The 12,632-nt window shown below is 46.1% G+C and overlaps 2 protein-coding genes and 1 non-coding gene across 3 annotated transcripts; 2 read left to right on the top strand and 1 right to left on the bottom strand.

Moving 5' to 3' along the window:
- Positions 1–387: 387 nt before the first annotated feature.
- LOC117834896 (small nucleolar RNA Z247) lies at positions 388–526 on the top strand. Its single transcript, XR_004635851.1, has one exon. It is a non-coding gene; the product is annotated as a small nucleolar RNA Z247 (small nucleolar RNA).
- A 4,880-nt stretch (positions 527–5,406) lies between these two features.
- On the top strand, positions 5,407–6,547 carry LOC117833363 (glutathione transferase GST 23). Its single transcript, XM_034712824.2, has 2 exons — positions 5,407–5,803; positions 5,940–6,547. The coding sequence occupies exons 1-2, from the start codon at positions 5,468–5,470 to the stop codon at positions 6,297–6,299; spliced, it is 696 nt and encodes a 231-aa protein (XP_034568715.1). The 5' UTR covers positions 5,407–5,467; the 3' UTR covers positions 6,300–6,547.
- A 685-nt stretch (positions 6,548–7,232) lies between these two features.
- On the bottom strand, positions 7,233–11,496 carry LOC117833362 (zinc finger CCCH domain-containing protein 53). Its single transcript, XM_034712823.2, has 9 exons — positions 10,707–11,496; positions 10,457–10,627; positions 10,176–10,361; positions 9,979–10,079; positions 9,625–9,879; positions 9,315–9,522; positions 8,537–8,728; positions 8,035–8,107; positions 7,233–7,905 (listed from the first exon to the last, which is right to left on the bottom strand). Exons 1-8 carry the CDS (start codon positions 11,363–11,365, stop codon positions 8,074–8,076), a joined length of 1,806 nt encoding a protein of 601 aa, XP_034568714.1. The 5' UTR covers positions 11,366–11,496; the 3' UTR covers positions 7,233–7,905; positions 8,035–8,073.
- Positions 11,497–12,632: the final 1,136 nt, after the last annotated feature.

The following is a 12,632-nucleotide window of genomic DNA, read 5'->3' as shown; positions in this document are numbered from 1 at the left end:
TTTCTTCCTGCTATTCGAGGAGCTCAACTCATGGGTATCCTAGATGGATCTACCCCTGAGCCGCCCAAGACTCTGGAGGTGATCACGGTGGACGGCAAGAAGGAGATCGTCCATAACACTGAGTACGACTCCTGGATCGCAAAAGATTAGCAAGTACTAAGCTACCTGCTGAATTCTCTCACCAAGGATGCATAAGCACCGGTGGCGACAGCAACTACAGCAGCAGAAGCATGGGGCGCGCTTGAGAGGATGTTCTCGGCACACTCCAAAGCGCGGATTGCAAATCTACGCGTTCTACTTTCCACGACCAAGAAGGGTAACCTGTCCTCCTCCGCTTACTTCACCAAGATGTGTTCCTTTAAAGATGAGCTAGCTGCGGTTAGAAAGAACATAGATGACGATGAGATGATCCACTTTATTTTGAATGGTCTTGATTTTGACTACAATCCTTTTGTGACATCTATGCTTGGTCGCGTTGGTTTTCTCTCTTTGAGCGAGTTATACTCTCAATTGCTTACTTATGATCAACGCATGGAGATGATCCAAGATGGAGGACAGTTTTCGACCCTAGCAACTATAATGCGCCCAAATAGAGTGATCGTAACAATAAGATCGTTTGCTAGATCTGCAAGAAGGCCGGGCATGAAGCAAATCGCTGTTGTTACAGATATGACGAAGATGACGAGCAACCAAGTCAGAAAATAGTAGGAGCAGCCACGACCGTCTATGGGTATGATTCAAATTGGTATGTTGATAGTAGCTCGTCAGATCATATCACAAGTGAACTTGAGAAGATGACAATTCATGACAAGTACAATGGACGTGATCAAGTGCATGCGGCCAATGGTACAGGTATGGAAATTAGTAACATTGGTCATACAACTTTACATACCCCTAGCAAAAATATTATTCTGAAAAATATCCTTCATGTTCCTAGTGCTAGTAAGAATCTAGTTTTTGTTCATAAGCTAGCCTGAGATAATGATGCTTTCATAGAATTTCATCCAAACTTCTTTTGTATCAAGGATCAGGAAACGAAGAGAGTCATCCATCAAGGTAGATGCCGAAGAGGCCTCTATCCATTAGGATCTAATCTAGTGCCAGGAGATTCCACCAAACAAGCTTTTGTCGTCCATAAGCCCTCTACTACACGTTGGCATAGTAGACTTGGGCATGCTACTTTTCTTATCATAGAGAAAGTTCTTAGTCCAAATAAACTTCCGTGTGTTAGTGATCCAAAATCAGAAACTATTTGTAATGCATGTCAGATGGCCAAGAGCCGTCAACTTCCATATTCTATATCAATTAGTTCTTCTGAATCTCATTTTGATTTAATTTTTTCAAATGTTTGGGAGCCGGCACCCCTATCTATTGAGCGGCATAGCTACTATGTTAGCTTCATTGATGACTTTAGCAAGTATACATGGATCTACTTACTCATGAAAAAAATCTGATGTCTTTCAAGTGTTTCAAAATTTCCAAAATTTCCAGCAACTTGTAGAAAGGAGCTTCAATCGCAAGATTAAGTCTATGCAATTAGATTGGGAAGGAGAATATGAAAAGCTAGATTCCTTTTTCCAACGCATAGGAATCTCTCACCGTGTTTCTTGTCCCCATGCTTATCAACAAAATGGCATGGCCGAACGAAAACACCGACATATAGTTGATGTTGAGCTTTCTCTTCTTGCTAATGCTTCCATGCCTCTCAAATATTGGGATCATGCCTTTCTAACCGCCACTTACCTTATCAACCTCCTTCCAAGCAAAGTCATTAGGTATTATGTCCCTGTTTCTCGATTACTTCATGAAACTGCTGATTATAAGTCTCTTCGAGTCTTTGGTTGCGCTTGTTCGCCCAACTTGCGACCATACAATTCACGAAAACTTGCTTTCCGTTCTATTCGTTGTGCCTTTTTAGGCTATAGCGCCAAGCATAAAGGCTTCAAATGCCTTGATATCTCGTCGGCATGTATCTACATATCTCACGATGTTGTCTTTGATGAAGACCTTTTTCCCAACTCCATCCCAATGCCAGCGCCCAATTGCACCAAGAAATCATCCTCTTGCCACCACATTTGCTCAATCATGGGGATGTAAATTGTTTGACTAATGCTACTAATATTCCTGGTGAAGTTGTTGATGTTGTGCAGGAACTTGCCTCAAAAAACTCGGAATCTAGCCTTGCAATGGAAGGAACCAGTGCATCTAATAATGAAACAGGCACTGAAAGAGTTCCGACCGCAAACAATCTTGGCACTGATCCTGTTCCGGATTCGCCTGCTCCCAGATTGCGCACGCACTCCCAAGCGGATTCGCCCACGCCAGACACGTCCACCTCGCCTGTCTCCGCCAACCAGGGCGCGCCGCGTGGGGGGGGGGCAGACCGCGCACTCCCCGCAGCTCCAGCATGCGCGCCCCCATCGTCGACAGCGCGTGCCGTGCACGCGCCCCCATCTCTCCTGCGCCAATGCGTGGCTCACGCGCTTTGACTGCGCCAGATGCGCCCGCTTCTCCTGATCGTGTGCCTACAGCTGGATCTTCTGCGTCGGTTGCTGGATTTGGTGTGCCGCTGCTGCAACTGCCAACAACTGATTCACCTCCGCTGCGACATACACGTCTTCAACATGGTATTGTTCGACCCAAGAAATTTACAGATGGGACTATTCGTTATGGTAATTTATGTGCCACTGGAGAGCCTGAAAATTTGGAAGAAGATCTAAATCATTCAAGGTGGAAACAAGCCATGCAAGAGGAATTCATAGCATTGCTCAAAAATAACACTTAGCATCTAGTTGAGCCACCCAAGAGTGGCTGCAATCTAATTGACTGCAAATGGGTGTTCGAGGTTAAAAGGAAGGCTGATGGAACAGTTGATAGATATAAGGCACGATTGGTAGCAAAAGGTTTTCGTCAAAGACATGGGATTGATTATGAGGACACATTTAGTCTAGTCATCAAGATTGCTACTGTGAGACTTGTCTTGTGGTTAGCAATTTCTAAAGATTGGTGCTTGAGACAGTTGGATGTTGAAAATGTGTTTCTTCATAGTGTTCTGGAAGAGGAGGTGTACATGAAACAGCCGCCTAGATTTGAGAAGCATGGCGCATCATATTTGGTACGTAAACTTGACAAGGCAATTTATGGCTTAAAACAAGCTCCACGTTTATTGAAATTGGGTTCTTAGTCTCAAAGTCAGACAACTCTCTATTTATTTATCAAAGGTCGGGAGTGGTTATCTATATGCTAATATATATTGATATTGTCACTAGCAATTCTAGTATTTCGGCTCTATTATTAGACTTTGAGGAAAGAATTTGCTCTAAAGGATCTCGGTGACTTGAGTTACTTCTTGGGAATTGAAGTTCAAAGAAATAAACAAGGATTGTTGTTATCACAACAGAAGTATGCACGTGAGATTCTAACACGTGTTGGTATGACTATGTGTAAAGGTTGTGGTATGACTAAGTGTAAAGGTTCCACAACGCCATTATCAAGTACGGAAAAACTTTCTAGCTTTGAAGGAGAACCATTGGGATCGGAAGACAGTACACATTATAGAAGTATTGTTGGGGCACTTCAATATCTTATTCTCACATGGCCTGATTTGGCGTTTTCAGTTAACAAGGCATGTCAATTTTTGCATGCACCAAATCTGTTCATTGGATTGTTGTTAAATGAATTCTTCGCTATGTTCAATTTACTTTGGACGTGAGGTTGCATATGAGGAAGTCTAGTTCAATAACCTTGAGTGCATTCTTTAATGCTGATTGGGCTGATAGTGTTGATGATAGAAAATGTACTGGAGGGTTTGCAATTTTTTTTGTCCTAATCTTGTATCTTGGAGTGCTAGAAAACAGGCTACGGTGTCGAGATCAAGCATTGAAGTAGAGTATAAGTCTATGGCTAATGCTACTGCAGAATTGATTTGGTTGGAATCTTTGTTGCTTGAACTTGGAGTCAAATTGACACAACCACCTATATTATGGTGTGATAATTTGGGAGCTACATATCTTTCAGCAAATCCGGTGTTTCATACTCGTGCAAAACATATTGAGATTGATTTTCATTTTGTACGTGGGAGGGTTGCCAAGAAGCAATTACAAGTCAGATTGGTATCCACTCATGATCAGGTTGCGGATGGTTTTACTAACGCTTTGACAGCCGGCAAATTAGAAGATTTCAAGCACAATCTAAACCTCAAGAAGAAGAGAGGTTTAGATTAAGGGAGGATGTTAGAATTGCGTTCGTAACAAGTAGCTTGTCTACCATGTGCGCCATGCATAGGAGTCCTGGAGAGACTTGTATACGTGCGTGACAATTGTGATCTTAGAGATAGACTTGGATTGCTTAGAGATAAATCCTTTTGTAATTCAGATTATAAAGCAAACCGAGTCCTAGGCGATCATGATTGTATCCATGTAAGTCTTTGATGGTTTTCACCACATATAAACGTGCAACCGTGGTAAATCAAGATAGACAACCATATTTCTCTCTTTTCTTACGACGAGCTCGCCACCCAGGGATGCGTCGAGGTCGAGGTCCACACCACCGAAGATGACGAGGCGTGAATGCCATCAATACACAGACCCTGATTGCTTTAATTACGCTAGCTCTACATGCAGACGGATTGGATTGGAAGGAAACTGAACCTGCATATGACGGCCTAAGAAGCCCTAAGACTGAGGAGGTGCAGCAGTAGTACGGCGGAGGAGGGATGACCGGTCAAGACGACGGAGGAGACGCCGTCGTGGAGATCTAAAAATCTTATGCACCGTGTACGCGGATATTTCATATGAGAAATTGCGTAACTTGTGACTTACGATTTGTGTGAGATTCCCTATAATTTATAATAATTTTTGGTCAAAAATTCCTTAGTTCCGGGTGAGTTACCCGTACCCGGGACTAAAGATCCCGACTTTTAATTCTAAATTAGTAGTTCTGGTTTTAAAATTGAGTTCCCTGATGTTTCCTAACCGGAACGAGCTTTCCAGTAGTGAACGTTGTTGAACCGGCAGATTGAAGAAACACGTATGCCGATAATGGTAAAATGTGATCGATAATCATGCACAGCTACTCCCTAATGATGACATATAAAATTGAATCAAATGTTAGACCTGATACCAAATTATAATTCTTTTGAATCTTTTAAATTTATTAATTTTACTATGTACGTAGATATACGTCCATGTCGTTGAAACATATATCCCGAAACCATGCACGGTAACGTCGAGATCGAGCATTGAAGCCCAAACGTACAGCAGGGATCTACGAGAATCTAAAAAAAAAATACAAGGTACAAATCGTGTTTCATGAGACAGGGACGTTATGCAGACTATTCAGCCGCCAAAGCTGACTAAACATTGAAACTACTCTTCACCACAAGAAACTAAAGCACTGTATACAGATTAAAGCAAATATAACTACCAGACTGATGAGTTCACCAGTACACCACAACTAACAATCCACCATGAATCATCAACAAGAGGGAGACAAGCAGGTGAAGCTGTTTGGCTTCTGGCCAAGCCCCTACGTTCTCAAAGTGATATGGGCGCTAAGGATCAAAGGCGTGGAGTACGACTACATCGAGGAGGATCTCAGCAACAAGAGCGACCAGCTGCTGGAGTACAACCCCGTGCACAAGAAAGTTCCTGTCCTGGTCTATCAAGGTAAACCCATCGCAGAGTCAGAGGTCATTATCCAGTTCATCGATGAGGCGTGGAAGGACCGTGGTGACCCCATCTTACCGGAGGATCCCTACGAGCGCGCCATGGCCCGTTTCTGGATTAGATTTCTCCAGGATAAGGTCAGAAATTTTCAAGTTTCTTCTCTGTTAATCAGTTCTCAACTTTTGATTCCAACCTTCAATTACAGTCATTCATCCATAGATCATATAGTTTGGGAAGAACATAAAACAAGCATGTAATTGTATATTCTTTTAGCTCTCGCCACCGATTTGGAAGTGGTTCACCACGCAAGGCCAACAACAGGAGGATGCACACGGAGCTGCCATAGACCAGCTGCTGGTTCTGGAGAAGGAGCTTGATGGGAAGCGATTCTTTGCCGGCGAGAAGATCGGCTTCGTGGACTTATCACTTGGCCCGCTGTCGTATGTGATTCCGATATATGAGGAGATCACCGGCGTCAAGATGATAACAGAGGAGAAGCTCCCTTCCCTGTCTGCGTGGATGGGGAATTTCTTGAGCTCGCCGGTGGTGAAGGATCACCTGCCACCGCTGGACAAGTTGCGACTCAGGTTACAAGCAATACGTGAAGCATTTCTAAACGGCAAAGTTAAGTAGCAGAGGTCATTTTGCCATTGAGCCTCTTCAGTTTGGTCGGGATCAGAGGGTCAATATATGGCACAAATAGTGTTTGCACCGAAAAGAAAGAAATTAAAAAACATTATGAAACTGCGTAGCAATTAATTGTCACTGCCGTTTCTGAAGCACTCCTACCTACTACCGTTTGTAACTGAAAGGAGGAATATTATCATGATACCGTTTGTAACCGAAAACGCAATCCAGCATCAATCACTTTGATCCGTGAATGGCTTTGCCTGCATCTATCTCGATCATGCCCGGTGGTTAGGAGCAAGTAACGACCGACCAGTTCTCTTCTCTAGCTTTCTTTATATCACATTCATACTAGCTAAGAAGACACAAGCAAGACATCAGCTGCACTGTTGCTCTTTCTGATGGCGATGGCGAGACCAAGCATGCAGAGTTGCAAACGACGCAGATCATCCAATCCAATGCATGGTGCCAACAAGCGTGAGCACGAGACAACCCGTTTGCATCGCCAGCCATGAGACAAGTTCATTCTGCATGCACCAAGCTCAAGCAAGTTGGGCATCCCATCCCATATACCGAAAGGTGAGCGTGCTGTTCCCCCTTTCCCCATCAGGTCTCCCTCCATTCACTCAGCCACGTCAATCTCACACTGCATCAGATTCTCCTCGCTCTCATGCCCCCTGCCTTTCGGTTGCCCAGAAAATCGGCAAACCGGACCAAACCTCCACAAACACTTTAACTATTATCACCAAAATTGAAAATTCTTGTATTCCAAATGGGCATTACATTCTCTGTTCACCTGTCGATCAAATGCTGCAGAATGCATTCCAAATGAGCTTTAGAATCAGAACAAGCAGTTGTTTTGTGCAGGAAAATCTAAAGCAAACATAAGCCCTTCACCATATAATAAAACCACATTATCGAAACATGACAGAGATGAAATATTGGCTGATAATTACTTTTCCATTTCTTTGTCTGCTACCTCCTGCTGTTCTACAAGGGTGAAAAGAAGAGCAAAAGGTGGATGCACAGACCCAAGGAGTGCTGCAAGCATGCAAGACGATGCAACAGCAATGGGCAAAATAGGACACGGATGACGGGTCCATGCTGAACTGCTCATGTGAGTGCTCTGGTCCCTCTCGTCGCGTCACTTTTCCTTGTGCTGTTGTGCAGCTGCAGCACTATGACTGCCTGGCTTTTGTCCACTCCTCTACCTCTCTGGCTTTTGTCCACTCCTCTACCTCTCTAGCAGTCTAGCCTCTGTTTTCTTTGGATGTCTGTATGCAGCCATGTCACTTCACTACAACTGGCTGCCAGGTCTAGTTACTACTACATCATCTACGGTTTAATGACTGTATCATTCTGAGATCCATACTACAAACGAGCTTACGAGATGGACCTTTGATCTTTGTTCTTGATACAGGCAGGAGCTACTAAACGACTATTATTTATAGGACTACTATCATATACTTAGACCTAGAAGTCTAGAACTAAAACAACCTAGATTTGTTTCTTTCTTGTTGTTGCTGTTGCTGTTCCCTCCCTGAAGATACACCTATTATTTGTTAAAGCTTTCTTCTACCCTTTCCTCCACTTGATGGGGTCATGATAGTCCCTGCAGGCAGCACATCAATAAACAATAACAGGACCATCAGCAGGGGGAGGCTAATTTTATATGCATCATGATTGAGCAGCTGATTGTTACAGCACTCTCATAAACAAAGACAGGGCTGTTGATACTTACTCCCAGATTAGAGGAAAGGAGACCCCTTTTGCTCTGTATTCACAGGCCAATGGCTTCATGCCCAGGAGAAAACCTGAAGAAAAACAGAGGTAAAACAATCTTTCTTATCACATAAATAGCAATAAGAAAACATCCTGCTGTTAACCTATAACTTCTTTTAGATAATAAGAAACACCCGTGTATAAAATCCGATTTTTGCCCAACCCTACCCATGACAGGATGAGGCGAGTCCATGTATGCATAGCACCTCTATTAGTTCATATGGGTGTTAACTCATAGCACTACGTTTGAAGAGCTAATAGGTTAACCCGACCTACCTAGACTACCAAGGTTCAACTAATTCGACCACAACAAAATATTTTAGGTTACACAAGCCGAAACTACAAATAGAAAGGGACAAGGGTATTACAAAAGATTATGCTTTACTCAAACAGTAATGGACAAGCCAAAACTTCGAACAGTATGAACAAGAGTATGAAAGATTAAATTACTGAATATTTACCTGGGCACCTGAAAGAAGCAGGAGTTGTATGGGGGCAGCTCAAGGGTGGATGTAGGTGGGAAGAGGGATGAAGCCACATGATGAGGGCTGGTGTTGCTGATGTTGCCATTTTGACCTGTTGTAGAAGTATCAGTGAAGGCCTTGGTGGGTGATGCAAAGGGGCTCTCAGGCAAAATGTGCTCCACCACGCCACTACAATTCAAACAAACAAGGAACATATCAATCCTGGAAAGATCAAGACCAAACCCAAAGAAAGGGAACAAGTTGCAACAAGATACTGCTTAAAAATAGCCATTAGTTTCGTTTCTCCTTTCCCCTACCCTTTGCTATGGCTTTTCTTTTCCCCTTTTGTTTCTTCCAATCAAGAGAACAAATCGTCAGCCACCCTAACAGCCTATATACCTCACCTCCATTAACAATTCGTCAATTCCTTTTAGAGGAGCGTTAGCTTTAGGCCAGAGAATAAATAGAGCATAGACCAAAAAAAAACATTTTCATTCAACTATCACATATTGCCACCTCTTTGCTAAACAATGACCACAGATAAGTTTCCAACAATTTGTTAGCAGTGGCAAATTTAGAGTCAATGACAGATGGCAAAAGTGTGGCATGGCTACGTTTACATTTATCAACCAACCAAACATGCCCAAAGAAAGGAAAAATTAAGCAAGCCAGCTTTGTTTCTCTATGCTGCCTTTTCTCCATTCCTTTCCCCTAAAAGAAATACCAACTAGCCGTGCCCATTTGGTAAATATTTACTCCACAACAACAATCTTACCTTTCTTGGAATGCGCAAGCAACATTGGGTGTTGCTGTCACAGGACCAGATTCCCTCTTCTCCTCTTCCCCAGGGTTGACCACCTGCTTGGGACTGGCATCACCATCCTCTTCCTGCTGCTCCTCGTGCCTGCCTTCTGCATCAGTTGCAGAGACAGCAGCAGCTGCAGGCGCACTCATTGCAAGACTTGTACTGTTCATCTTGCTATCTACAATCAGAAACCATGGATTCACAAAGTCACGACCTCTGAACCTGCAAGCACCTCACCAATGCAAGAGAGCCAAGAATTTGTCAGGGTCAAGAAGTAGACCTTGGATGGTGACATCCTCCATATGGACGGCATTGCCATTCCCATTGATGCTGCCTTTGCCATCAGCTTGTCCCAGAGGCACAGGGAAGCCGAGATGGTGACCCCTGCTCTTGAGGTCGAGAAGCTGCAGCCTTACGAACCGGCATCCCTCCAGCTCAATAGCTTGCTGCAGCTCGGCCGCCTGCTGCTGCTCTTCGAGCTTCCTCCTCAGAAAAGCCTCATGGTTAGCAATGTTCCCGTACATCATCCTTGGTCCTAGCAATTGCAAAATCAACATGTCAAAACACCTGCAATCAGCAACGGAAATGCTGCTAGGGACACATGCATGCAGAAAAGAGAACGGTTACTACTCACCAATCTGCGGCTGCTGCAGATCCAAAGGGTCCCTGGAATCGAGCAATCCGGTGGGCGACGTGCAGCCGACGAAGTCGCCGTGGTGCGCGTGCTGCAGCTTCCTGCAATCAAACAAAAAAAAAAGCAAAAGTTGCTTTAGGAACAGAAACCGCCAAGCAACGTGCAATGTAGGATGGATTGGGATGCAACGGACGGACCTGAACCTGTCCGGGACCTTGCCCTTCTCCTTGTATGGCTTGACGAGCACGCGCGCGTTGCACACGAAATGCGGGTTGCCCTTGTTGAGGATGATCTTCACCGTCTCCGCGTAGACGAAGGTGACGAAGCCGAACATGCGCTTCTGCTGGTAGGGGATGCGCACGTCCTGCACCGGACCGTACATGCTGCTCGATCGAAACCAAAGGCAATCGATTTCGTCCATTATTGGAGACAGTCCAAACAAAACAGAAGCTAATAATAATGGCGGCGTGCTTGTTACCTGAAGTAGTTGGAGACGTCCTCCTCGCTGAAGGTGGAGTCCGCCGGGAAGGTCAGGTAGATCTGCCGGGCCGCGGGGCTGCCGATGAGCTCGCCGCGGTCCATCCGAGGCGACCGCTCCGGGAACCTGTGCATGTCCTCGCCGCCGAGCAGAATGCCCGCCGCCGCCGCTCTGAAACAGCAACGCAAAATCAGGAAAAGTGGGCACAAGACCCAAACCAAAATGCAATCTTTGCAGGTAAAAATGGCACCTTTGGTGCTCGTGCTGCTGCTGCTGCTGCTGGAGCAGGAAGTTGAGGCTGACGCCTTTGGGCGGCGACGGCGAGAAGGGGAACGCGGACGCCATGAGCTGCTGCTGCCGCGCGGCGGCCAAGGCCTTGGCGCGCACCACCGCCATCTCCCGCTCCGCCGCCGCCGCCGCCGCGTCGTCCTCGGGCAGGCCGTGCAGAAACCGGCAGGAGGAGCCGTTCTTGCAGTAGCCGCGCGCGAAGTACATGCACGGCCTCCACGCCGCCACCTCGGCGTCGCTCAGCGAGAAGCTCCGGCGGTGGCCGACGCTGGCCGGCGACCAGCAGTCGTACTCGCCCTCGGGGTAGAACGCGTTGCCGCCGTCGTACCCCACCTGGTCGGCGGCGAACGGCGACTGATGGTCACCTCCCCCGGGGCTCGGAACGCCGCCCCAGGGCGAGCCGAGCACGGGCGACGGCGGGGACGCGGGCTTGGCGGCGAGGTCGGCGCGGGCGGTGGCGACGAAGGCGTGGAGGAGGTGGTCGGGGCCGAAGGCGAGGCGGATGAGCTCCTTGTCGCTGTTGTCCTGGATGAGGAGCAGGCCCATGATCTTGGAGGCGTTGTCGGGGTCCAGAGCGCGCACCCGGTCGAACACCACCTTGGTGGCCTCCCAGGCGTCCATGGCGTCCGCCGCAGGGAGCAGGAGCAACGCGGCGGTTCTTTCGCTTCTTGAAGGGGGGGAGATCGATGGAGACGGACGGGAGGTGAAAAGGAGCGGAGTTACAGGGAGGGGAGAGGAGCGGGGTGTGGGGGCACGGTTGTAAAAAGCTAGCACTGCAGCACAGTGAATTAAATAGGCTTGGCTGTGGTTGGGTTGGAGACGGTGCACACCCAAACTGGCCCCTTCGGTTTCCCTCCATCAATGTTTCGGGGAAATTTTTGGTGGGGAGTTTGAATTGAGCAGTTGTTTTGCTTGCGTGACAAGGAGTCAAGGCCCCGAGAGATAGTATTTTTTTTAAAAAAAGGACCCAAGAGATACTATACTTTTATTTGAAACTTGGATTGAAAAATGACGCAACGTTCAACTTCTAGTGTTAATAGTTGCACACCTAGTTTGATTTTATTCAATTTTTTTGTTATCAATCTGTCACATGTAAATGTAAATAAGTAAAGTAGTACTTAGCATTGCTCAATCGATAGTAAAGCCACTCCGCACAAGGAATTCAAAATTTGAACCATGGGCGAAGAACTTGAGGAGCGTGCTTTCGATTATTTTCACATGTTTAATAGTCATGATTATCTAACGGTAGTTGTGGTGGCTTATGCAGCTTCAACCTATTTGTTGGCATATACGCCTTTACTTAAGCAATTTACAACCCCTCATGCAAATAGATATGGTATTGATGAACACTCCAATAATTAGGATGGTTGGCCAATTTCTTTACAAATTAGAATTTAATGTAGAAAAGACATAGGTCTTATGCTCGGTGAAATCAGGGTTCTATTGGTCTACATCTCTCGCTGATACCGAGGAACTAATCCGCCGATGCTAAGGATGTCAATTCTTCACCAAGCAACAACACGTCCTTGCCTACAAGCTGATCACCATACCACCCCCTTGGCCCTTCGCATGCTGGGAGCTCGACATGATCAGTGCACTACCCACGGCGCCTAGAGGATTCAACCGAGTACTGGTGGCAATTGACAAGTTTACCAAGTGGATCGAGGTGAAACTAGTAACCTGCCCCAAGGCAGATAGAGTACTCGACTTCCTCGATGAAATTGTCCACCGCTGCAGCTTCTCCAATCGCATTATCATAGATCTGGGCTCCAACTTCAACAATCATGAGTTCTGGGAATATTGTGAGAACAGCAGGATCGACGTCCAGTACGTCTCTGTCGCTCATCCGCGGGCCAACGGCCAGGTTGAGCGCACTAATGGGATGGTA

The sequence above is a fragment of the Setaria viridis genome, chromosome 8 (genome assembly GCF_005286985.2).
Source record: "Setaria viridis chromosome 8, Setaria_viridis_v4.0, whole genome shotgun sequence".
NCBI classification, from domain to species: Eukaryota; Viridiplantae; Streptophyta; class Magnoliopsida; order Poales; family Poaceae; genus Setaria; species Setaria viridis.
Note: the sequence above shows the minus strand (reverse complement) of the source record. Positions and strands in the feature narration are given on the sequence as shown.

Coding starts and splice junctions, on each gene's coding strand:
- LOC117833362 (XM_034712823.2), bottom strand. CDS start 11,365: ATGGACGCCTGGGAGGCCACCAAGGTGGTGTTCGACCGGGTGCGCGCT. Junction 9,523..9,624: donor GGAGGATGTCACCATCCAAG/GTCTACTTCTTG, acceptor TTCTGATTGTAG/ATAGCAAGATGAACAGTACA. Junction 8,108..8,536: donor TGCTTCTTTCAGGTGCCCAG/GTAAATATTCAG, acceptor GTTTTTCTTCAG/GTTTTCTCCTGGGCATGAAG.
- LOC117833363 (XM_034712824.2), top strand. CDS start 5,468: ATGAATCATCAACAAGAGGGAGACAAGCAGGTGAAGCTGTTTGGCTTC. Junction 5,804..5,939: donor TTAGATTTCTCCAGGATAAG/GTCAGAAATTTT, acceptor ATATTCTTTTAG/CTCTCGCCACCGATTTGGAA.